General features: G+C 43.6%; 1 protein-coding gene across 3 annotated transcripts in view; it reads right to left on the bottom strand.

Annotated features, from left to right (window-relative positions):
* Positions 1–207: 207 nt before the first annotated feature.
* Positions 208–26,818, bottom strand: part of yes1 (YES proto-oncogene 1, Src family tyrosine kinase) — a 102,809-nt gene continuing 76,198 nt past the window's right edge. For all 3 annotated transcript variants that reach the window (XM_085992797.1, XM_085992796.1, XM_085992798.1), the window contains 7 exons: positions 17,627–17,776; positions 16,787–16,942; positions 14,728–14,907; positions 10,444–10,520; positions 9,469–9,622; positions 9,243–9,374; positions 208–1,787 (listed from right to left, as the gene is read on the bottom strand). In XM_085992797.1, coding sequence (XP_085848923.1) covers positions 1,579–1,787; positions 9,243–9,374; positions 9,469–9,622; positions 10,444–10,520; positions 14,728–14,907; positions 16,787–16,942; positions 17,627–17,776 — 1,058 coding nt within the window. In that variant the 3' untranslated portion in view covers positions 208–1,578. The remainder of the gene's footprint in view (positions 1,788–9,242; positions 9,375–9,468; positions 9,623–10,443; positions 10,521–14,727; positions 14,908–16,786; positions 16,943–17,626; positions 17,777–26,818) is intronic.

The following is a 26,818-nucleotide window of genomic DNA, read 5'->3' as shown; positions in this document are numbered from 1 at the left end:
ATCTTGGAAATTAATGGAATTGCCTTAGAGATGAGATTGCAATAAAGTAGATGTTGCAAGTGAACACTATAAATGGAAAACAGAAAATTGTGCACTGCAGTAGGAAATTTGTCTTGGGGAGGAAGTGATGAGAAAGAAATGGGATGAGATTGTGAAATACCTAAAAACAAAGCAATTTTTCTCCGGGTAAAGCAATAATTAAGAAGGTGACACAAATTAGTGTTTATTTACTGTACAAATGCTATTACAGGAATGATTCAGTTCAGTAATGAAACAAAATGACATCACCAGAAAGCATTTCTGGCAGTGTTGGAGTTCTGATATTAGTACAGAAAACAGACAATCAAGCTTGCTTATTTTCAAAAATGTTACAAAAACAAAAATCATAGATTCCGTGATTTCATACAGAGAGCTTTAAAACTGCTATCACAAAATAAATTGGAGTGAAAAATGTACAAGTGATGGCACTGATTAGGAAGATGTGCTCTGTAGAACAATTTCCACAGTTAGAGCAAGTCCTGTAAACATTTGGAAGTTAGAATTCATTATCCGGAAATGCTGTTGCTCACTTTCAGGGAATTGTGCTTCAGCACTGATAAGACCATGACTAAGTTTCAGCATTCCTTCCCACAGTATATAATAAACTTACAGTTGCAGTTCACACATGATTGACACTTCTAGCTCAGTCACCATCACAATTGCAGCAGTACCACCCCATTAATTATTGCTCGATATGTCTGGATCTGTAAGTTATGATTACTTTGTTCATGATTTCTGATTTTCAGCATGTTTCTTTCTTAGAAATAAGCTACATCCTTAAATACCAAACCTTTTACAGTCACTAACGGACATTTGTTCATTCTGAAATCAACTTTTCCCAACAAAAATCAAAAAGCACCCCATACCTACTTCCATGAAGCTAATTGTACATGATTTCAAGTTTAAAAAGAATTGTAGTTTAGTTTATAAACAATGTAACAAAACATTAGTTCATTATTTTCCTGTGTTTTTCAATTAAACCCAAGCAAACTATGTATAAAATTTAAAATCTCATGCTGCATTTCCAGTTACATCAGTAGAAGTATTGAACACAGTGCAATACTCACACATACAGTCATCTGATTATTGAGGTCTCCCAATAAATCAAGATTAACTCTTGCACTCACTACATTTAACAGGCCCAGGCAAATTTAGTCTAAGAAGTTTAAGTCAGATTGTTATATCAATAGTCTAAAAAGTTAAAGACTTATTCCTCTTCAAAAATACAGGACTTTAGTTAATACCTAGGTTAGAGTTTTATAAGATCGTATAGGTCTTCACATTTAGAAATATGGGCCCTGTTGTTCCTACACCATATTTAACCTAAAAATGATTAGTGTTCACAAAAATTCCTTTAGTACCCTGAAGTGAAATGGCAAATGACGACACGCGTTCAGTTCAAGAAAAAAAGTGGTTCTGTGCAACCGCGCAGTGGCATTCCAGACTGTATATCAATGTTGGTTCAGTATCGAGAAGACACACCACCATTTGGGATCCTTTAGTCTTGACAGACCAACAGCCTACTGCAGTTGACTTGGCTTATAGATTATCTCCAGGTTGGTACTGGGGCTCTGTAGCAGTAAAGTAGTCTTCTAGGAAGGACTGTATATATTCAAATGTTGGTCTTTCATCTGGATCCTTCTTCCAACACTGTTTCATGAGCTCATGGAGAGACTCTGGACATCCCTGAGGGCAAGGCATTCTGTAGCCCCGTTCCACTTGCTCCAGAACTTCCCTGTTCACCATACCTGTGGAGAAGGTTTGAATAATTAGCAAATGACTTGTATCTCTATTAAATTAAAAACTTTTCCCATCCTTTATCCAGAATAAAAACAGATGAGTGATTTTTTAAGTACCTACTGTAGTGATGACAAACCTGTACTGTGAATCTGTTAAATAGAAATTAAATTCAGGCTGTGTAGGTTTTATGTAGAACCCTTAAAATGGAATTCTCCGATAGCTTTTGAGTGTCTGGATTGGATTTAACTCCTGAAAACTATTTTTGGTTAGGAATTATTTTTATGCAAGACAATTGTAACAACCTTCATTTTAAATACCCAACTCAAACATTGCGACTTCAATATTTTTTTCACATTGTCTGCAGACTACATTTTGGGGTTATGACTCAAAGGGTAGACGCTGCCAAATTGGCCCGATTAGCTTCTGAAATAATTCAATGGACTATTTCAACATCAGTGAGCCCCAGAGACTCAGCTCTTAGCTTGTGGCCTTCATTTACATTCCACTACACACTTCTGCTGTGTGATATGAATTTTCTAACAGACTTGAGCCCATAATGTAAGCTGATGCTCCAGTGTAGTTCTGAAAGAGTGCTACACTGTCAGAGGCGCCATTCTTCGGATGAGACGTCAACCCAAGGCCCCGCCCTTGCACTATTCGAAGAGGAGCAAGGAAGTTCTCCCAGTGTCCTAGCTAACATTTATTGCGCAACCAACATCACAAACAGATTACACGGTTATTATTTCATTGCTGTTTGTGGGACCTTGCTGTGTACATATTGGCTGCCACATTTCCCTAAGTTGTAACAGTGACTACACTCAAAAGTATTTCATTAGCTGTGAAGCACTTTGGGGTGTCCCAGGTTTGGAAAGGTGCTATATTAAATGCAAGTTCTTTTGTTCCATTTAGATTTTATTCACACATCCAGTCTGCAGTGGTACTGCCATGGAAATTGTGGCACGTGTGTCATAATCACACCACAACCTAATCTGGCAGTGAGATCATCCTCCCCTATAGAATGGAACAGTTTTTCATTTTTGGCTTTCAAAGTCAGCATCTAGTACTCCTATAACTTGGGCCAGATGTACAACAAAGCTCCATCTAGTCTGACCCAAAAACGTGTCCTGCTAATCTCAGAACAGCTCCTCACAATGCAGCAATCCTACACCATCCGTCCTTGTGGTTTGAGTGAGTTACAACTGTGGACCTGCGTCCACTAGGGAATGAAATCGGATTGTCTAAATTGATTTCAAATCGGACCCTTATAACTCGCAAATGGTAGAGCTGTTCATGGTAAATTTTTTGGGAAAATGGATTATTTAGTTAAAAAATGTTAAGTCACGGAAGCCAGTAAAAATTCCGAACAGTCGTGAATAACTTTAATTATACCTGAAAGTGATAGAGAGAGAATCAAGCGATCGAACAACTAGGAGGGAGCACCCAGTGGGGCACCCAGTGGAGCACCCAGCGGGGCACCCAGTGGGGCACATAGCCTTTCTGCCCCCGCACTGCTGCAACTAGGTTTAATATTTAGTTTTTGCATAATTTGCTCCCTTTTCTGCCCACCACTGTTAAAGTGGCAAAGACTGTGGCTATTCCTGATTGGTGGCATTCCATAGGGGCTGCAATCCAATCCGTTGGGTGATGGGATGGGGAGAAGAGAGAGAAAAAGAAAGGGACTGGAGATGTTGGCATGCTCAAGCTATAACTGAGTCTTTAATGGCTCTTTCACCTGAGCCAGTTACTGCTGATGCTAGAGTCAGTATTGTGGGTCCTGACTGGAGGACACACACACTCCAACTGAAAGCGGTGGTAGTTTTATTTTGGAAATGAATATTTTTAATATTAATTCACTCTCATCTGTGGCGGCGGTGGGATGGAGAATTGGCACTGGGCTTGGTAGGAGTACATTGGAGAGCAGCATGGAGTAGGGTAGAGGGTCAAGCAGGCTGATTGAAAAAACAAACATATTGCTAAAGTATGAAAGTCACCACCTCTGACCATTGATTTTTGATTAAGCATTAAAATCATGGAGCTGTGGCATCCATGAAAAAAGCACAGCCTTAATTATAACAAGCCAGGAGTGAATGACAGCAGTACTGACAATGGCAAGACTACAAAGAACTTGGCCAAAAATCTGCTGGAACTGTTGCATGAGTTCCAAATCACATGCTGGTAGAATGATGAATTGGCTTGCCAGATGGTGAGGCCAGCTCAAATATCATTTAAATATGCACCCAGTGCATGTCATCACTTGGGCAGGGAACTCCACAGTATGTTTCAAGCAAAGGCTTTATGGTGGGAGGGAGAAGCAACAGCCGAGAGTGATAGAAACTCTAATGGGGAGGGATGAAACAAGTTGGTGGGAAAATGGTGCAGCGGCACGACCACTGACCCCCTTGCTTGATGGCTGGCAAAGTGGACATACTGCTGTAGGAGGTGGATGTGAAGAGGGTTGCCCTGTTTAGAACTCCAGGGCAACATCCCCAGATGACAGTTGTTCACCACACCAGTCAGGAACGGGGAGGCATGCTCACTAATGCCTACTGTATCTGCAGAACATGGAATAGGCTGAAGATGGCACACTTTAAGCAATCTGGCAAGACTAATCAGCAGTACCATGTACAGTATGAAGAAAATAATGGCACTAGAGTGACAAATCCCTAGGACCAGATGGTTTCCATCCCAGAGTTTTAAAAGAAGTAGGTGTGCACATTGCAGATGTCCTAACTATAATTTTCCAAAGTTCTCTTGATTCAAGAACCGTTCCTTTAGATTTGAAAATTGCGCATGTCACTCTGCTATTTAAAAATGGAGAGAGAGGGAAACCAGTTAGCCTAACATCTATTGTCAGGAAATTGCTAGCGTCTATAATTAAGGATAGGGTGACTGAACACCTTGAAAATTTTCAGTTGATCAGAGAGAGCCAGCATGGATTTGTGAAAGGTCGGTCACGCCTGACAAACCTGATTGAAATTTTTGAGGAGATGACTAAAGTAGTGGACAGGGGAATGTCTATGGATGTTATGTTTATGGATTTCCAGAAGGCATTTGATAAAGTCCCACATAAGAGACTGTTAACTAAGGTAGAAGCCCACGGAATTGAAGGCAAGTTATTGATCTGGTTAGGAAATTGGCTGAGTGGCAGGAGACAGGCAGTAGGCAGTAGGGATAATGGGTAGGTACTCAAATTGACAGGAGGTGACTAGTGGTGTCCCACAGGGATCTGTGTTGGGGCATCAGCCACTTACAGTATTTATTAACGACTTTGATGATGGCATAGAAAGTCATATATCCAAATTTGCTGATGACACAAAGATAGGTAGCATTGTAGATGAAAGCATAACATTACAAAGGGATATCGACAGATTAAGTGAATGGGCAAAACAGTGGCAAATGGATTTCAATGTAGGCAAATGTGAGGTCATCCACTTTGGACCTAAAAAGGATAGAACAGGGTACTTTCGAAATGTGTCCAGGTACATAGATCATTAAAATATCATGAACAGGTACAGAAAATATTCAAAAAGGCTAATAGGATGCTGGCCTTTATATCTAGAGGACTAGAATACAAGGGGGGTAGAAGTTATGTTGCAGCTATACAAAACCCTGGTTAGACCACACCTGGAGTACTGTGAGCAGTTCTGGGCACCAGACCTCAGGAAGGATATATTGGCCTTGGAGGGAGTGCAGCGTAGGTTTACCAGAATGATACCCGGACTTCAAGGGTTAAGTTACGAGGAGAGATTACACAAATTAGGGTTGTATTCCCTGGAATTTAGAAGGTTAAGGGGTGATCGGATATAAGTTTTCAAGATATTAAGGGGAAAGAGATAGGGTAGATAGAGAGAAACTATTTCCACTGGTTGGGGATTCTAGGACTAGGGGGCATAGTCTAAAAATTAGAGCCAGACCTTTCAGGAGTGAAATAAGGAAACTCTTCTACACACAAAGGGTGGTAGAAGTTTGGAACTCTCTTCCGCAAACAGCAATTGATGCTAGATCAAATGTTAATTTTAAATTGGAGATTGATAGCTTTCTGTTAACCAAAGACATTAAGGGATATGGGCCAAAGGCTGGAATATGGAGTTAGGTTGTAGATCAACTATGATCTCATTGAATGGCGGAGCAGGCTCGAGGGACTGAATGGCCTACTCCCATTCCTATGTTCCTAAATGCCTCAAGATTTAATGCCACAAAGTGTTCCGTATTTACAGTTTGCCATGATAATCCATTACACAACTTTACATCTGTCTCTTTGCATTTGCAGTAGGGCATACAGTCAAGATGCAACACACAATTGAAAGCCTTGCCACATGCATATTTTTCTTGGCTTCATACATCAAAGCACTGAAATCCAAACCTGGTCACTTACCGACACCCTGGATGAGCTCAAGTTGGGCACATGGCAGTTATAAGTGACCCCTTGCACTTTGGGAAATGCACCAGTGTGGTGACATTGGGCAGACACGAGAGGGAAAGGAGATGTAAACGTTGACCATACTGACTGACACATTTTGCACTATGGCTGCAATTTTACTTAGCTCAGTGGGTCCAGGGCGGGCGACGTCAGTGGCGGGTCCCGACCCCGCTGCTGGCTCCACCCCGTTGTGTAAAAAGACTTACCATTGATTGGGCTTGTTAAGCCCGCCCAGCGCGTTTCCCAGCCAATTAGAGGAAGCGGGTCTGGTGACGTCATTTCATTGCACATTTGTCTTGACATTTGTGCTGTCAGTCTTCTACAGCACTGAGGTGCTGCAAACACTGACAATGACTGCACAAAGGCACAGGGCTGCACTCAGGCTCTCCCATGACTCCCTCCATATGCTTATGGAGGGAGTCACAGCATGCAGGGAAGTCCTCTTCCCTTCCCATGGGCGGAAGAGGCCTCCCGAGGAGATCAACACAGCCTGGTTGCACATTGCAGGAGGGCACAAGCAGGGATGAGGTCAGGAGGATCTGGGTGCAGTGGTGCAAACATTTCAATTATCTCAGTAGGTCACGAAACGTTAGTACAAAGCCACACTCAACCTCATCCTGCTGTACCTCTCATCATATCCCCATCACTCTGCCTTCCCTACCCTACACCTGCATGTCCTTACTCACACCAACTTACCTTGCACCTCCACCCATTCCTCTCTATCTATATTATCACATCCCCATCTCACTAACCACCCCTCACACTCATCCTAGTGCAATCATACCAACACACAAGGTGTTTTATGCAATGTTTATGTAAAGTTTCTGTTAATGTGGTGTCAAATATTGAAACATTTATTTTCAACACTTTGGGGGAGAAATTCGGTGGGCTGCGCCACCAGTTAGCGCCTAAAGAGGGCACTCAGTGGCTTTAGCGCCACTGGCCACGCCTCCCGCGATATTTAGCTGGGGCGCTAATGGCGGCGTTAGCCTGTTGCGCTGCGCTGCCACCGATGAAGTCATCGGTGTACGCAGCGCCCTGCTACCGCCCCGATCGTGATATTTGGCAGCGACCGCCTCTGTAGCGCCGCTCGCTAATCGCGCCCGGTTCACGGGGCCTACCTGTGGCGGCAGTGGCGCAAATTAAGGTGGAGGTGAGGGGCGGCCGTTTTTTCCGGCGGCCGCCTGCCAGCACCTCCATCCCCGGCCTCCTGTTCTCCCCCCGCGGCATTGCCGGCTGTTTTCCGAGAGCCCGGCACTTCTCCTCGGTGCCGGGCTCTTTTGCCGGCACTCGCAATCGCTCATCGCGCTGGTGCAGGCCCCTCCCCCTTAAGAATGGGAGGAAGGCCTGCAGTACCACAGCGCGCCGTGCCGCAGCGTGTGGCGCTGTGGCACGTTGTGCTGCGATATTCAGTTTCAGCGCCCTAAGAGGGACGCGGAGCGCCTCGAGCCTCGCCCCGTGTCCCTCTTGGGGCGCTCAAGCTGAATTTCCGGCGATCGCTGCTGCTCCGATCGCAGCGCAAAATCTGGCGCCCAGGCGAGCTTGGCGCCCCGTTTGCAGCTCCACCCAATTTCTCCCCCTTTGTGTTCTTGGACGGATTTGTGTGCACCTTTAGAAGTGGCTTAATAAGTTGCAGTGAATGGTGAGACATAATGACCGCAATGGTCATGAGTGTGAAAGGAATGGCTTAGGCATTGTAGGGATGCTTTATGGTGTTGGTGTGGCGTGGTGCCAACTGGCATATCACGTGGCAGCCAGGATGTAAAGCGTCAAGTGAAGTAAATGTGGCCATGGTGAGGCCATCCCTGGCCTCCCGGGCAACAATGTGGTCGTGTGCTGATGTCCTCTGTCCTGTGCAGCATCAGTTGATTGCGGAGAAGGTTGGTGTTATTGGTGTTGGGGCTGATCGTGGTGGGATTCTGAGGAACAAGGTGAGAGAGTATAAAAGGGCACCCATGTTGATGGAATAGATGGCAGTTGAAGTAGAGATGACAGAAGCATTCTGTCAATTGTGAGGGTTCTTCCAATGAGGCGAGAGTGGTTGGAGAATGGAAAGGGGAAAGCCTGCAAAATGTGTGCTGGAAATGGAGTGAGAAAAAGCTTCTGCCTGAGGAAAGTAAATTATCAGTCAGGTGGGAGCTTTTACTGTACATTTGAAGCTGTCAAGTAATCAGCTGGAGCAATGGCCACTGAACTCCCGCCTCAGCTTGACAGTCATGGTCTGCGCATAGCGGGGATCCCATGGTCATGAAGTTAAAAGACAAAATGTAAGTGAAAAAAGGCTGTTAATCACCTGGCAACTAGATGCTAATCATTTTAATTAGGTCCCTCGCCACTGCCGGTCGAGTCTGCTCAGCGTTGACAGACCCGACATTGGGAAAGGCGCGTGGTGGCGGGTTCACAGCGGGATCCCGACCCGCTGCGAAAAAAAACTTTCCCACCCAACCCGCCCGCTAACCCCCCAGAAAATTCCGGCCTAAGTGTGGTCAGCATTATTTCTTTTGCAATACTAACCAGGAATGAGCTATAGGCACAACAGTTGAGAGCAGTGGCAATCTTGCAAATTGGCTGCAAGTGTCCTTACTACAGATTGCAAAGTTCTGCTCTCCAGACCCAGAGCAAGCTGAAGCAGTTGTCCTTCATGAGCAGTCATTGTGCCAAGGTCTGCAGATATGGTCTGGGACTGATGCATTTTGGGACAAATCCTGCAGAATTATGCTAGCTGTTAATTTAAATATTTTTGCATCAACTCCGGGGCCTTAATTATCCTAAGGCATGAAGTGGACAAGCACTTCAGCTCATTAAATATAGAAGAACGTTGAATTGGAGCCCAGAAAGAAACTGTTGTTGAGTCTACTCTCCCAATTCTGTGCTACCTGCGTTGGTAGCACAACGGCTGTCTTGGCATACAGGACCATCATGTATGTCCTCAAGTTACATCTCTGAAAAACAACTTTCCTTCATTAACTGAAACATTCACCTAAATGTTTTCTCAGCATTTTATTGAAAGATCCAGTGGTCAAGAATTTTGCTTTTTGTTTACCTGGATATGGCACTCTTCCCTTAGTAACCAACTCTATCAGCAGAATTCCAAAAGACCACACATCAGATTTGATTGTGAACCGCCCATATAAAGCAGCCTCTGGAGCTGTCCATTTGATAGGAAATTTGGCTCCTAAGCGAGAAGAACATATTAGTTATTGACTGGACCAGTATACCTATACAGAGTTATGCATGTTTCTAACATAGATAGAATGATCAAACTTTACCTTGTCTCGCTGTGTATTCATTGTCTTCAATCAACCGTGCCAAACCAAAGTCTGCTATTTTACATATAAGATTGTCACCTACAAGGATGTTGGCTGCCCTCAGGTCTCTGTGGATGTAGTTCATTCGTTCAATATATGCCATGCCATCAGCAATCTTATCGAACAACACAAAAGTTCAACACATTTAAGCAGGTATTTTACATAATTTTAATCAACTACACCAAGCGGTATGATACAAAAATCAGCATTTGTAGTTAGAAGAAAACTGCCATGTACATCAGTAAAAATCAAGTGGCAAGATTGAACATTTACTACTTGTACATATTCAGGAGTGCATTACCCCTTTTACTACCACTAAGTATTTGGGACACAAAAATTAATCACGTGGCAATTAGCAAAAGAACTATAATGCTTAGAATTCACCCTGTGAATTTTACAATACGTAGAATAAGCATGACACAAACTGAAGCACAAATAATGGGCATCTATCACAGATTTTGTTAATTAGCAAAACTCATAAATCAATGACAAAATAAGATTGGACAGTCTGGTAAATTAAGCCAAAGGGATATCTATGTTAGAATTCCAGCTTCTGCTGATATTCAAACAAGGGCTTCACTGGGCGATAGGATTGCCAACTTTCGCCAAATCTAAAATTGGACAGACTGAATGGGGCAGGGCAATGAGTAAGTGATAGGAATGTGAATTCAGGAGATCCCAATTGATATGAATGTAATAACATGAAGTGCATTAAAATCAACATCTTATTTTGTCAAAAAGTATGTACAATTTGCCCCAATCATGGACTCTAACTTACAGATTGAACTTACTTTCAGCAGTATTTATAATATTAGTGCTAAAATAAAATAGCTTAACAAATGTATTAGTCTCAACTTTGACCATGCTTCTATAACTAAACAATTAAAAAATGTTTTGCAATAAATATAGCACTTCTGTAATAGACAACTTACTCACCTGTGCAGCCATATCAACAAGTTGAGGAAGTTTCAGAAATTTCCCATCACCTTCCTTTACAAAATCCAATAAACTTCCTGCAACAGTAAATAAAGTTAATCTTCAGTTTATTTGTACCACTTTCATTATTTGCTTTTGAACAATTAGGGAAGGAGTACACCTTTAGTCTCCTGGAGCTGTTTCCAGCTCCTATTTGACAGCACTTTTGTGATAGTGTAACGCCAATGGCCACACAATTTCTTTTTACAAGGAGTGCTGGATATAACTGGATGAAACAAAAGCAGTATATTGAGACAGTGAAATGGGTTAGCAGTCAGTAAAATAGTGCTGGTCGAGTATTGTCAAGAGCTTTGCTGGAAGATCACTCAAAATATACATAACCAGCCACATTTTAGCAAGCTGCACTCCGCATATGGTTGACCAAACAAAAGTATTTGTTTGGTATACATTACTTCAGTTTACTAGCAGGCAACCTATTTGCTGCAGAGTTGCACATCACTGGACCAGAGAACAATGGGCCCGAATTTGCAATCGGAGGCTTCCCGTGGACGGATGCCTCCGATCATCAAAACATCTACTCATTTACCTGGTGGTCTGGGAGATAGAGGCTTGCGGTCCTGGGCTTCTCCTAATAGAAATGCGTAGAGGCCCATGTATCCCAGGGGCGCATGCGGTTTGTAAGCGCCCCTAGGATCACGTGGGCCAGCCCAACCAATGTAAGAAGGGAATCTCCATTCATACTTATGCGAGTTCCGTACACACGGAACTGTCGTAAGTATGAATGGGGATCACTTAAAAAATACACGAACACATGAAAAAGTAAAAAAAAATTACATATATAAAATTAATTAAAATGGCATTTAATTAAATATTTTAAACAAAAATTTAATTTTTAAGAAATGTTTTAACGGGGCTAAATATAAACTTGCCTTATTGGACAGGGTTTTTAATGTATAAGTGAGTGATAAAATTTTATTTTTCTATTTTTTTAAAAACTCTTATGCTGGTAAAAGCATGTCTTATGCCTGTTTTTACCAGGTGTAAAAATTTCATGGCCTTTCAGCGGGTGGAAGTTGGGCAAATAGCGCAACTTTCCACCTGCAGAGGCCCTTTTCCTGGGGATGCAGAGGATCTGTCAAGAAGATTCTTGACAGATCGCAAGTGCCAGGTTTTAGCGCATGTGCTTCGCATGCCTAAACCCAGCACTTGTGCGGCCTCTACAGGCGCGTGCGCACCTTGTATGCACCCGCAGGGGTCATAAAATACGGCCCAATATATTTTACTTTTACTGGAACCCACATTCAACCACTAACACAGCAGAGTGAGCTGCATATCACATGGTCATTTATAGATGATTTAATAAAGTTAGTACACTAACAAGTATTCAACGAAAAAAACCTGCTGTACAGTGGACTGAAGAATGAATGTGCTGTGCTACAGATTTTCCGAAGTAAGATAACGATTTTTGTCATGCTTGGAGATAGGTGGAATGCAGGAAAAAGGGGTCCTGCTGTTTCTCCATAGGGGATTGGACAATGAATCGCTGAAGGCTCCTGTTGCACATACAGTAGTGGCTCAAAGGCGACATTAATATCCTGACAGTCCTTTCGCCAACCACCATGTGAATGGTACAAAGAGGACCTAAAGAGTGTAGAAATTAATAAAATTGGTGGCATGGGGGTGTTGAACAATCTGGCATGTTTACTTTTTCTCAATGTAATGGCGAGTGTTTTGTTAAGATATTTTTTTTACAAAAATACAATCTTCTTTGTGTAGCCACATCAGTTAAAGCATTTCCAAAAGCACCATGAAAATAGATACCTTTTCCTCCACTGAAAATAGATCAAATACATTTTAAACTAATGAACTGTTACTGAGGTGACAAGTTGGCATTCGTAGACATAAACTTTCATTTTTATGCTTCCAGCAATAAAAATAAAATTAAATATAACATTTTCCAAGGAGATTAAGCTGATTTAATATTCCTTCCTACTCCACTCTGGAAAGGAGGATCTGAAAGGGCAAAAATGTTAACCTAAACTACATTACAGGCATATGTAGAGCTAGAATTTGGGGAATGATGGGCAGAGTATAACACTCTCCCATGCCTCAAACACCTTTTGATGCAGTACTGCAGTGTACTGCCACAAGCGTTGAGACTGCAAAAAATATTTTAAAATCAAAAGTACACATCAAAAGGGTTCATCACAAATGTCAAATGTGATGTCTCCCAAATCATATAAAAAGAGCATATGTATCTACTGAGGGCTAGAATTGCACTTATAAATAATTTTCTAAAAGTAAGTGTAATTCTGGTCCACACAACAAACACATATTCTCCACTGCCAATCTTGCATGGTGATGCATAAAGTCAGTAGAATAATGTCTGTTTAGCAATCAAGTCAAAACATGTGACAGGCAAATTATTTAATAGCAACTGGCACACAAATTGATTGGAGCAATCTTTCCTTCTGTTATATAGCCTGAGGTGCAGGAATCACATTCAGTTAATGTTTGAAACAAAAAGTGAAAGTGATCATACATTACACTGGAACATATACACACAAATGCAAATATAGTGCTTCTAAACCAAAATCTCAGGAGTGAAAAAAAGACATAATTGACAATGCAATGTTATTGAAACATATAAGATTCTGAGGGGGCTTGACAGGGTAGATGCAGAGAACTAGGGGACATAGTTTCAGAATAAGGGGTCGCCCATTTAAAATAGATGTAGTGTATTTGGATTTCCAGAAGGCATTCGATAAGGTGCCACATAAAAGGTTACTACACAAGATAAGAGTTCACGGGGTTGGGGGTAATATGTTAGCATAGATAGAGGACTGGCTAACTAACAGGAAACAGAGAGTCGGGATAAATGGGTCATTTTCAGGTTGGCAAACTGTAACTAGTGGGGTGCCACAGGGATCAGTGCTGGGGTCTCAGCTATTTACAATCTATATTAATGACTTGGATGAAGGGACCGAGTGTAATGTAGCCAAATTTGCTGATGATACAAAGATAGGTGGGAAAGCAAGTTGTGAAGAGGACACAAAGAATCTGCAAAGGGATATAGATAGGTTAAGTGAGTGGGCAAAAATTTGGCAGATGGAGTATAATGTGGGAAAATGTGAGGTTATCCACTTTAGTAGGAAAAATAAAAAAGCAAATTATTACTTAAATCGAGAGACACTACAAAATGCTGCAGTACAGAGGGATCTGGGTGTCCTTGTATATGAAACACAAAAAGTTAGCATGCAGGTACAGCAAGTAATTAGGAAGGCAAATGGAATATTGGCCTTTATTGCAAGGGGGATGGAGTATAAAAGTAGGGAAGTCTTGCTGCAACTGTACAGGGCGTTGGTGAGTCCACACCTGGAGTACTGCGTACAGTTTTGGTCTCCTTATTTAAGGAGGGATATACTTGCATTGGAGGCAGTTCAGAGAAGGTTCACTAGGTTGATTCCTGAGTTGAAGGGGTCGTCTTATGAGGAAAGGTTGAGCCTATACTCATCAGAGTTTAGAAGAATCAGAGGTGATCTTATTGAAACATATAAGATTCTGAGGGGGCTTGACAGGGTAGATGCAGAGAACTAGGGGGCATAGTTTCAGAATAAGGGGTCGCCCATTTAAAATGGCGATGAGGAGGAATTTCTTCTCTCAGAGGGTCGTGAATCTTTGTAATTCTCTACCCCAGAGAGCTGTGGAGGCTGGGTCATTGAATATATTGAAGGTGGAGATAGACAAGTTTTTGAACGATAAGGGAGTCAAGGGTTATGGGGTGCGGGCAGGAAATTAGAGTTGAGGCCAAGACCAGATCAGCCATGATCTTATTGAATGGCGGAGCAGGTTCGAGGGGCCAAATGGCCTACTCCTGTCCCTATTTCTTATGTAACACCACCAAAAACGGATAATTTGATGAAGTCTTTTATAAATGCAACTTCTTTCTTTCTTCCCTTAATTTCTGTTACAGGATCTTTTCAGTTCCTTACTTTGGGTGTCAACTGCAGAAGTATTTTATTGCTGTCTATTTCAGATTCTATTCATCTAAAAACTTTTTTTTCCCCTTACCAGTGATAGGAAGAGGTTAATTTAACTTTAAACATATTTAAAAATATATAAAGAACATACAAAGAGCAAAAGAAGAAATGTGCATTGCACTAGGGTCCTTCGTGTTCAATTGGAATTCACTTGGTGCCCAAGTACACTAAAGCTTCATGTGTAATAGTGTATGCATACTTACTGTAGCAGTTTTACAAGACAGTCATTTACAAATAATCTAACCTTTTGCCATGTATTCTGTTACAATGTAAATTGGCTCTTCTGAGACAACAGCGTACAATGGTACCAGTTTATCATGACGCAATTTCTTCATAATTTGAGCCTCTTGTAAAAAAGCTTCTGGAGACATGGTACCAGGTTTTAGTGTTTTAATTGCCACTTTTGTGGTTCCACTCCAAGTTCCTGAAAAAGGAAAAAGAGGATAATATACCGGAAGTATCTCCACACTTCAGAAGTCAGTTGTACTAATTCTTTACCTCACCCAACTTAAAACAGGGATTGTGTGTTGTACCCGGAGAAGAAATTAGCTAAATAAACAATTCTCTTTGCATGAACAAAACTGTAACCAGACATTTCAACCATATTATCTTTAATTACTAACCATAAAATTAGTGCTGTAATTCAGAAATGTACTACTGAAAAAAGATAGTAATATTGCAGCAAGTTTAATACATTTTCTGAAACATGTTTGAATTGATTTAAAAATAAAGTTTCAGTTTGGTGTTTCTCTGAACATAGATTGTACAGTGAAACCTATATAAACGGAAACTCAAGACATCTGCAAAAAAGAGACACTTATTGAGACCCCCAAATAACTTACATGATAAAATATACAAGAGGCACTCTGAAACCACGGACACTGGCAAATTACGAACTACGGACAGCCTTCAATGCACCAAGCCCTTTTACAACTTAAAACATGGTGCACAGTGTTATATCCGTGTATCTTAATGTTGTGTCCTTCAATAATCAGACAAAGACTGCAGGGAACGATCAACAGGTGTTTACTGAATGAGGGTTACTCTAGAACTAACTGTACAGATCACTACTCAGGGTTTATATACAGGTGTGGTCACTGCCAGTACTACAGTATACAGGAGCTGTAAAAAGTAGTTCTCCCCCTTAAAGGTACATACATTACACACAGCCTGTAGCAAAGCTGCTGTATCTGGAACTTTCACCGAGTCGGGATCACTGGTGCTGCCCCTTGCAGCTTGCTTCCTTTCTTCCCTCAAATTCTGTGAGGTCAGTGCATGCAAATCAGCAAGAAGTGGCGGCAGCTTTTGTGGAATGAGGAGCTCTTTACACAGTATCCATAGCGGCAGAGAAACTGCTCTGAGATTGAATGGTTGCACGACTCTGTCGCAGGGATAGATCGGTTTCTCTGCCGCTATGGATGCTGGATAAAGAACTCCCCTTTTGACAAAAGCCGTTTCTTTCACAAAACCCGCTGCTGCCTCGCACTGACCTGCATGCACTGACCTCACCAGCCTTCCGAATCAAGAAAAGCGTATGTGACAGCGAGAGGGGCCGTCCATTCCTGCCTCAGCACTACGTCCATACACTATTTCAGTGGCTGCTGGCAGTTCCTCTTCCTCTGACCCTGCCATTGTCTTCTTTCCCTCGGCTACTAATGGTGGATCCGTTTTCAGGAGCTTTGGCTTTGGAGTGAAGGTGGTTGGCTGTCCTGGGTGTCTCTGCTGCTCTATAGAGCGATGGACAGGCCTGTGAGTCCCAGCTATCAGTCAGTCTTCCTGCACTCACTGCTCAACCAGAAAACTGCAATTTCACTCCTACACATAATGCGACCCATTGTGTTTTCCTTCCCAAATGTTCTCAATCCACTCTAAGGCTCGTCTTTGGAAGCTTCAATATACCGGCACAACCTGTCATTATATTTCCCCCTTTTTTGTCCTGTGACTTCCCTAATGCTGCTAAGTAGGACTGAGAAACACAGTTCATTACTGAAGTTACACTCTGCTCCAAGTGAAAGCGGTTTGAAATTAAATGGGAATGTAGACGGCAAAACTGTTAAGTAAACAGCACTGAATGCTGGTGTGCAGGAGGGGGATTCTTAGCATTGGTGCAGTTGATTAGGTGCTGATCATTCAAGATTGTTGGGAATTTTTTTTTAAACAGTATATATGATGACCATTTTGAAAATAGGACACCTGCAAAAAAGACAACTTATGCCAGTCCCTAAGGTGTCTGTAATTTACAGGTTTCACTGTATTTTAAAAAAAAAGGGACTACTCTTCCCCTTCCTCACTAAAAAACTTACCCATCCAAACTTCACCAAAACAGCCTTGTCCAAGTTTAATTTCCAGACGCAGGGAATCCCGAGGAATTTCCCATGCATCTTTAGCCAGTCCCTGGGTTTGTGGTTTCACAGTAGGGCACACAGTAGTTAATCTATGGCACAAACCATCTGCATGATCTAAAGAAATTGGTAAAATACAAATTCACTAAAAACATTTTGAAACGTGAAAGACACAGTAAAAAAGATGGAATGCAGGGAACATACAAAGAAACATTTCATAATACTACAATTCATCAATTAAAGATTTCATCCTTTAGGATTCTAAATTTGGTGACATTTTTTAAACTCCTAAGGTACATATTATTTCTTTATGATGTAATATCACCTGGCTATAATGAGCAGATCGATTAAACTAATTTTAAATCCCGTCCTAGATAAAATTAGAATTTAAAAAAAATTCTAAGTTTAAACAATCACCTGAGTCGCCTATTCCAATTACAATGGAACAGTCATTATAAACCAGACCATGCTTTGATATATTGGAATGTTGTGCTTGAATCAGCTGGAGGCAACTACAGAAGTAATTAAATATTCTATACAACACATTTCTGAACTGTGGCACATTCATCAAGCAAGTGATAGAAAGAGATTTCTCTATACATTAACTCAAGCAATGTAGTTTTTTTTTACATGCAACACAACAAACTTCACTTTGCTTATGCAAGTATGCGCTTGCACGTGCGAGTGAAGTAAGCGATTCTCAGGATTTTCAACTCTGCATGCATTTTATTCTTCCACCACTTTTCAAACAGTATGTTTTCAAACTCCTCAATTATCTGAACCTTTTAGAAAGGGAGGTACCTGTGTAGTGTTTCACCAGCTTCTGTAGTGACTCGAACTGTGCTCTTGTTGTAATGTAATAACCACCGCTGTCAAGTTTTCTGATTTTGTAGTGTTTGACATTATCACCTTTTACTTCATCCCAATCTCTTATTGAAAGGGAGTATGCACCTGAAAGATAATTTAGGAAATTAAAAAAATCCTGTTTCCATTTTTAATAGGTTTAGTGCAGGCTTATGTCTCCGTTTTCTGATTAGCTCAGGTTTTCTACTGTGACAACCAACTAGATAGTAGGATAAATATTTTTAGCTCCCCTTCGATCAACATTACACATCCGCTTCAATATCAACACAGCCCAAAAGTATAGAAAAACCAGAGGTAGGTCCTAACTTACTGTGACAACTAAATTACAATTTCTTTCCTTTGCAATTCATCTTCCTAACCATGTCACTGCCAGCACTGCCTTAAACAACTGGCCACTTGTGCCCCAGGCACGCTGTTGCTTCCACCCAGAGCCTTCGCTCGCTGTGAGCCTTTGTTCTCGTCAGTTGATTGCTCATTCCAGAGTCGTCCCTCTGTAAACAGCAATCAATTCGATCAGAAGATATACTTACTCATTGGCCCTGAATTTGCAGTCAGAGGCTTCCTGCGGGGAAATGCCTCCGATCGACAAATAAAATCCGCATCTACCTGGTGGTCCAGGAGGTACGGAGACTCGCGGTCCCGGGCCTTGAGTACCCGCGGGAAGAGGCCCACGTATCTCAGGGGCGCAGGCAGTTCGCGAGCGCCCCAGGATCACGTGGGCTGGCCCAACAAAAGAAGGGAATCCCCATTCATTCTTATTGGGATTCCGTATTATGGAAACCCCGTAAGTATGAATGGGAATACCCCCAAAAATACACCTAGACATCAAATAAATTTTTAAAAAAATTCAATATTTAAAATTAATATGGCATTTCATTAAATATTTAAAACAAAAATTAAATTTTTTGAAAAATAAATTTACATGTTTTAAAGGGGCTAAAAATAAACTTAGCTTATTTAACAAGTTTTTAAATGTATAAATTATTGATAAATTTAAAAAAAATCTTACGCTGGTAAAAACAGGCCTTGTGCCTGCTTTTACCAGGCGTAAGAATTTCACGGGCATTCGCTGGGCAAATAGCCCAACTCTCCGCCCGCGGATGCCCTTTTCCCAGGGATGTGGATGATGTGTCAAGATTGACAGATCGCAAGTTCTGGGTTTTAGCGCATGCGCACCTTGTATGCACCCGTAGTGGCCGCAAATTACGGCCCTTTGTTCTTAAACAAGGAGTGTTTATGCACTGCACATTTAAATGTGTAGTATCATTTCTCAATTTAATAAAAATGACTAATGTACAGGTAGATATATAAAATCTATTAAAAATACAAGCTGGAATCCTCTAGTATTAGTTTAAATTTTTAATGATACCCCTCAGTTTTTCTCTTTTCCCCAACTCCCCACATGTATTTGCGCAGGGTATTGGCTAGCCTGCCAGATTACATGCTTAAATAGTATGAAAAGAATGTTATAACAATGTATTTGTGAAGCCAATATGAAATGGTGTCTGCCATCTTTGTAAACAATTTCATCAGTATGATCTCTACAATCCTAAATGCGCAAATAGGAACAAAAATTGTCTCTATTTGCATCAGTATCATCTCAAATGTAGTGAAAGTGAACAGAGGCAGATTCAAATGTGCGACTGCAGCGATGCCTCAACTGAAGAATCAATCGTGCTTAAGTAACACAATGCTAACAAATGTAACAACGGGTTTGTAAAATCATTAAAAAAGATATTTTAATTTCATTTCAACAGAAGCAGATTTAAGTTGCTCTAATTTATAGTTGCCAATTATTTTTAAATTCATCAAACTAAGATCATGGCAGTCATTCCCCAAATGTTAAAAAAATACATTTTACTTCTCTTTCCCACCCTCTGCCTCAGTTCACAATTTCCACACAAGTTATATTTCCTATTTGACCATTTCTCAGTACAGTACATACAAGAACAGAAGAAATAGGAGCAGGAGCAGGAGTAGGCCATACAGCCCATCAAGCCTGCTCTGCCATTCAGCAAGACCATGGCTGAACTTCTACATCAACTCCACTTTCCCACCCTATCCCCATATCCCTCGATTCCCTTCGTGCCTAAAACTCTATTGATCTCAGTCTTGAATATATTCATCGACTGAGCATCCACAGCCCTCTGGGGTAGAGAATTCCAAAGATTCACAATCATCTGAATGAAGAAATTTCTCCTCATCTCAGTCCTAAATGGCCGACCCCTTATCCTGAGACTATGATCCCTAGTTCTACTCTCCAGACAGAGGAAAGAGCCTCTCAGCATCTACCCTGTCGAGCCCTCTAATAATTTCATATGTTTCAATGAGATCACCTCTCATTCTTCTAAACTCCAGAGATTATAGGCCCATTCTACTCTATCTCTCCTCATAGGACAGCTCTTTCATCCCAGGAATCAATCTAGGGAACCTTTGCTGCACCCCCTTAGAAACATAGAAGATAGGAGCAGGAGTAGGCCATTCGGCCCCTCGAGCCCACTCCGCCATTTAATGAGATCATGGCTGATCATCCAAATTCAGTACCCTGTCCCTGCTTTCTCCCCATATCCCTTTAGCCTCAAGAAATATATCCAACTCCTTCTTGAATATATTTAATGAATTGGCCTCAACTGCCCTGTGTGGCAGAGAATTCCACAGGTTCACCACTCTCTGAGTGAAGAAATTCCTCCTCATCTCAGTCCTAAATAGCTTACCCCTTATCCTTAGACTGTGACCCCTGGTTCTGGACTCCGCCGCCATCGGGAACATCCTTCCTGCATCTAGTCTGTCTAGTCCTGTTAGAATTTTATAAGTTTCAATGAGATCCCCTCTCATTCTTCTAAACTCTAGTGAATATAAGCCTAATCGACCCAATCTCTTCTCATACGTCATTCCTACCACCCCAGGTATCAGTCTGGTGAATCTTCGCTGCATTCTCTCCATGGCAAGAACATCCTTCGGTAAGGAGAACAAAACTGTACACAGTACTCCAGGTGCCCTATAATTGCAGCAAGACTGCCTTACTCTTATACTCCAACCCCCTTGCAATAAAGGCTAACATACCATTTGCCTTCCTAATTGCTTGCTGTACCTGCATGTTAACTTTGTGATTTGTGTACAAGGACCCCAAATTCCTCTGCATACCAAAATTTACTAGTCTCTCACCTTTGAAAAAATATTCTGCTTTTCCATTCTTCCTACCAAAGTGGATAATTTTACACTTCCCCACATTATATTCCATCTGCCAACTTCTTGCCCAATCACTTAAGCTGTCTATATCTCGTTGCAGCATTTTTGCGTCCTCTTCACAGCTTACTTCCTCACCTAGCTTTGTATTGTCAGCAAACCTGGATATATTACACTTGGCCCCCTCATCGAAGTCATTGATATAGATTGTAAATAGCTGAGGCTCCAGCATGGATCCTTGTGGCACTCCACTAGTTACACCCTGCCATCCCAAAAATGACCTGTTTATTTCCACTCTTTTTTCTCTCCATTAATCAATATATTACCCCCAATTCCATGAGCCCTAATCTTGTGTAATAACCTCTTGTGTGGCACGTTATCGAATATCTTCTGAAAATCCAAATATATTACATCAACTGGTTCACCTTTATCTACCCCGTTAGTTACACCCCAAAAAACTCAATTGATTTGTCAAACATGCTTCCCTTTCATAAAAGCATGTTGACTCTGCCTAACCATATTGTGATTTTCCACGTCCTTAATAATAGATTCCAGCATTTTTCCTACTACTGATGTCAGGATAACTGACCTATAGTTCCCTGTTTTCTCTCTCCATCCTTTCTTGAACATTTACATTTGTTACCTTCCAATTCATGAGGACCATCCTAGAATCTAGGGAATTTTGGAAGGTCAAAATCATTACATCCACTATCTCTGCAGCCACCTCTTTTAAAACCCTAGGCTATAGGCCATCTGGTCCAGGGGATTTGTTGGCTTTTTAGTCCCATTAATTTCTCCAGTACCTTTTCTTTACTAATATTAATTACTTTAAGTTCCTCACTCTTATTAGATGCTTGGTTCCCCACAATTTCCAGTAAGTTCTTTGTGTCTCTACTGTGAAGACAGGCACAAAATATCTGTTTAACGTCTCTGCCATTTCCTTATTGTGGTAAACCACTGTTATACCTGCCTGTGTGGGTGTTTGTATTCCACTGTGTACATGTCTGTACATGCCTCGGCTGACTCCTCCCACGAGTCCAGGTATAAAGGTGACTGCTCCACAGTCCCTCTGTATTCTGGACTGGTCGACCACTCGAGGCACACCTTCATTCTCTTGTTAATAAAAGCCTGTTAGTTACTCGCTTAACCTCAGTCTTTTGAGTAATTAATAGCGCATCAATTTTATTAACAAGATTTTTTTATAATGGAGAAGATCCTCACACCAGCATGCCTGGACTTAGACCATCGGGAGGCGGATGCATCCACCAAGTTTGCTCACTGGCTTAGGTGCTTTGAAAGATTCCTGATCGCCTCCGCTGCAACGGTCAAATCGGATGAGGACAAACTGGATGTCCTGACCTCCAAAGTGAACCACCGAGCGTACTCGGTCATCCAGGACGCGACCTCGTACACGGCTGCTCTCAAGCTCCTCAAGGACCAGTACACGCGCCCAGTGAACGAGGTGTACGCCAGGCACCTCCTGGGGAGTCGTAAACAACAACCTGGGGAATCGACCGAGGAATACCTTCAGGCACTGTCTGTGCTTGGCCGGGCCTGTGGTTGTAAGGATGTAAAGGCCGCCGTGTACACAGAGGAACTTATCCGGGACGCTTTTGTAGCGGGCCACAGGTCCAATTACACCCGACAGCGACTGTTGGAGCAGAGTGACTCGACCTCAACAAGGCCTCTGAACTCGCACTATCATTGGACGCAGCCTACCGGGGCATGGATGCCTACTCCTCTGCACCGTGGACGCCGCGGGGAACGACAGCCTGGGACACGGTAGGACCGTCTCATAGCGCCGTGCCACCCCAGCCACATCCCAGCAACGGCCCAACTGCCGCAGCAGTGTCCCAAGGCCAGAAATGCTACTTCTGTGGCCAGGCCAAACACCCCAGAGCGCGCTGCCCGGCGAAAAATGCGATCTGCTCGGGCTGCGGGAAGAAGGGACACTACGCCAGCGTCTGCAGTGCCAAAGCCACCCCGAACCCCAGCAGTGCCGCGTGTGGGCCGTCATCTTGGGCCTCCCCAGCCATGTGCGAACCACCGGAACAGCAGCCATCTTGGACGCCAGCCGGGACGCAGCAGGCCCCCAACACCGCCTCATCTGATAACCGCAGCGACACACCGACCCCTACGCTGGCCTCCGTTACGCTGGACCAAGCGAGACCGCACCAACTGGCCCGGTCCACAATGGACATTAAGGTAAATGGTCACGAAACAACCTGCCTTTTTGACTCTGGGAGCACGGAGAGCTTCATCCACCCCGACACGGTGCGGCGTTGCTCTCTCCCAGTCCTGCCTGCGCACCAGCGGATTTCTATGGCCTCCGAGTCCCAGTCAGCGGACATTGGCGGCTACTGCGTGGTGACACTCTTAGTAGACGGGACTGTGTACGATAATTTTAAACTTCTGGTCCTGCCCCACCTCTGCGCTGCCGTTCTACTGGGGTTAGATTTTCAGTGCCACCTTAAAAGTGTTACGATGGCGTACGGTGGACCCCTCCCCCCACTCACAGTCCGCAGCCAGCAGCTTCCAAATTGCCCGTCGCGCACCAGGTGCAACCTCTCCACACTCAAGAGTCACCCCCCCCCCCCACTGTTTGCTAACCTCACCCCCGACTGTAAGCCCATCGCCACAAAGAGCAGGCGATACAGTGCCGGGAACAGGGTTTTCATTAAAACCGAAGTGGAGCGGCTCCTGAAGGAGGGGATTATTGAGGGCAGCACCAGCCCCTGGCGAGCCCAGGTTGTGGTCGTTAAGACCGGCGAGAAGCAGCGCCTGGTCATCGACTACAGCCAGACAATAAATCGCTACACCCTGCTGGACGCTTACCCACTCCCCCGCATAGCTGATATGGTCAACCAGATCGCACAGTACCGCGTCTTCTCGACCATTGACCTGAAATCAGCGTACCACCAGCTCCCTATCCGCCCTGAGGACCGCCAGTATACTGCCTTTGAGGCAAATGGCTGCCTCTATCACTTCCTTAGGGTTCCCTTTGGCGTCACCAACGGGGTCTCCGTCTTCCAAAGGGAGATTGACCGGATGGTCGATCAAAATGCGTTGCAGGCCACTTTCCCATATCTGGACAATGTGACCATCTGCGGCCATGACTTGTAGGACCATGACGCAAACCTCGAAAAATTCCTCTGCACCGCCCAACTCCTGAACCTGACGTATAACAAGGAGAAGTGCATATTCCGCACAACCCGCCTCGCCATCCTTGGCTGTGTTGTGGAACACGGAGTCATCGGTCCCGACCCCGACCGGATGCGTCCCCTTATGGAACTCCCACTGCCCCAAGGCCCTGAAGAGGTGCCTAGGGTTTTTCTCCTATTACGCCCAGTGGGTCCCCTACTATGCGGACAAGGCCCGTCCGCTGATCAAGTCCACCTCTTTTCCCTTGACGGCAGAGGCCTGCTTAGCCTTCCACCGTATCAAGGAAGACATTGCCAAAGCCGCCATGCACGCAGTGGACGAATCCATCCCCTTCCAGGTGGAAAGCGATGCGTCCAACTTTGCCCTGGCCGCTACCCTTAATCAGGCGGGGAGACCCGTGGCCTTCTTTTCACGAACCCTCCAGGGCCCGGAGACCAGACACGCCGCTGTTGAGAAGGAGGCCCAGGCTATTGTGGAGGCTGTGTGTCATTGGAGGCACTACCTGGCCGGAAAACGATTTACCCTGCTCACTGACCAGCGTTCAGTTGCTTTTATGTTTAACAATAAGCAGAGGGGCAAAATCAAAAACGACAAGATCTTGAGGTGGAGAATCGAACTTTCCACCTACAATTACGAGATCTTGTACCGGCCCGGGAAGCTCAATGAACCCCCGGATGCTCTATCGCGTGGCACCTGCGCCAGCGCGCAGATCGATAGACTGCGGGCCCTCCACAATGACCTCTGCCACCCGGGATCACCAGGTTCTTCCACTTCATCAAGGCCCGCAACCTGCCTTACTCCATTGAGGAGGTCAGGACCATGACCAGGAACTGCCAAGTCTGCGCTGAGTGCAAACCGCACTTTTATAGACCAGACAGGGCTCACCTGATAAAAGCCACTCGCCCCTTCGCGTTGATTTTAAAGGGCCTCTCCCCTCCTCCGACCGCAATGTGTACTTCCTCAACATTATTGATGAGTACTCCCGTTTCCCGTTCGCCATCCCCTGCCCGGACATGACCAGTGCCACGGTCATTAAATGTCTGAACGACCTCTTCACCCTGTTCGGTTTCCCCAGCTATATCCATAGCGACCGGGGCTCATCGTTTATAAGCGACGAACTCCGCCAGTACCTGCTCGCTAGGGGTATTGCCACAAGCAGGACCACCAGTTACAACCCCCGGGGGAACGGACAGGTGGAAAGAGAGAATGCGACAGTTTGGAAGGCCGCCCTGCTAGCCTTAAAGTCTAGGGGCCTTCCGACCTCCCGCTGGCAGGATGTGCTCCCCGATGCGCTCCACTCTATTCAGTCACTGCTCTGCACTGCCATTAACGCCACCCCTCATGAGAAAATGTTTGTCTTCCCAAGGAAGTCCACATCGGGGACATCGCTACCGCCATGGCTGACGTCCCCAGGGCCGGTCCTACTGAGAAGACACGTGAGGACCCATAAAACGGACCCCCTGGTCGAGAGGGTCGACCTCCTCCACGCCAACCCCCAGTATGCTTACATTGCGTACCCGGACGGGCGGGAGGACACAGTCTCCATACGAGACCTCGCACCCTCGGGGGCCCCAGTAACCCACTACCACCCCCCCCCCCCACGATCCAATATCCAACCCCAGCAGACGGCACGCCTGGGCCCCGCGACCCGCTCGACACCCACGAGGACTACACACCAGTGCCCCAGCCTACGCGGGACTCGACGCCGGAAGCTTCACTACCCCTGCCGTCGCCACGTCGATCACAGCGGCAGACAAGACCTCCGGAGAGACTCCAATACACAAACTTTTAATACACTTCACCCCGCCGGACTCATTTTTAAACAAGGGGTGAATGTGTTAAACCACTGTTATACCTGCCTGTGTGGGTGTTTGTATTCCACTGTGTACATGTCTGTACATGCCTCGGCTGACTCCTCCCACGAGTCCAGGTATAAAGGTGACTGCTAAACAGTCCCTCTGTATTCTGGACTGGTCGACCACTCGAGGCACACCTTCATTCTCTTGTTAATAAAAGCCTGTTAGTTACTCGCTTAACCTCAGTCTTTTGAGTAATTAATAGCGCATCACTTATTCACCATTATAATTTCCTCTGCCTCTAAGGGACTCACGTTTAATTTTGTCAATCTCTTTCTTTTTACATACTTGTAGTAGCTCTTACTATGTTTTTATATTTCTTGCTAGTTTACTTTTGTATTCTATTTTCTCCCTCTAACAATTCCTTGGTCATTCTTTGCTGATTTTTAAAACCCTCCCAAATCCTCAGGCTTACTACTCTTTTTGGAAACATTGTAAGCTTCTTCTTTTAATCTAATACTATCCTTAACTTCTCTAGTTAGCCATGGTTGTACCACTTTTCCAGTGGAGTTTTTATTCCTCAAGGGAATGTATATTCATTGAGAATTATGAATTATTTCTTTAAATGTTTGCCATTGCTTATCTAGAGTCATATCTTTTAATTTAATTCCCCAATCTACCCCAACAAACTCGCCCCTCATATCTCCGTAATTGGTTTTGTTTAAATTTAAGACCCTAGTTTCGGGCTTAACCATATCACTCTCAAACTTAATATGAAATTCTATCATATTACGACTACTCTTCCCCAGAGAATCCTTTACTATAAGATTACTAATTAACCCTGTTTCATTACACAATACAAGATCTAAAATAGCCTGTTTCCTAGTTGGTTCGTCGACATAGTTTTCTAGAATATCTCGAATACATTCCATGAACTCGTCCTCCAAGCTACTTTTGCCAATTTGATTTGCCCAGTCTATATGAA

The sequence above is a fragment of the Somniosus microcephalus genome, chromosome 7 (assembly GCF_052327205.1).
Source record: "Somniosus microcephalus isolate GS21.2 chromosome 7, FLI_Smic_1.0, whole genome shotgun sequence".
Taxonomy (NCBI): domain Eukaryota; kingdom Metazoa; phylum Chordata; class Chondrichthyes; order Squaliformes; family Somniosidae; genus Somniosus; species Somniosus microcephalus.
The sequence above is the reverse complement of the archived record's forward strand: the minus strand, read 5'-3'. Positions and strand labels throughout refer to the sequence as shown.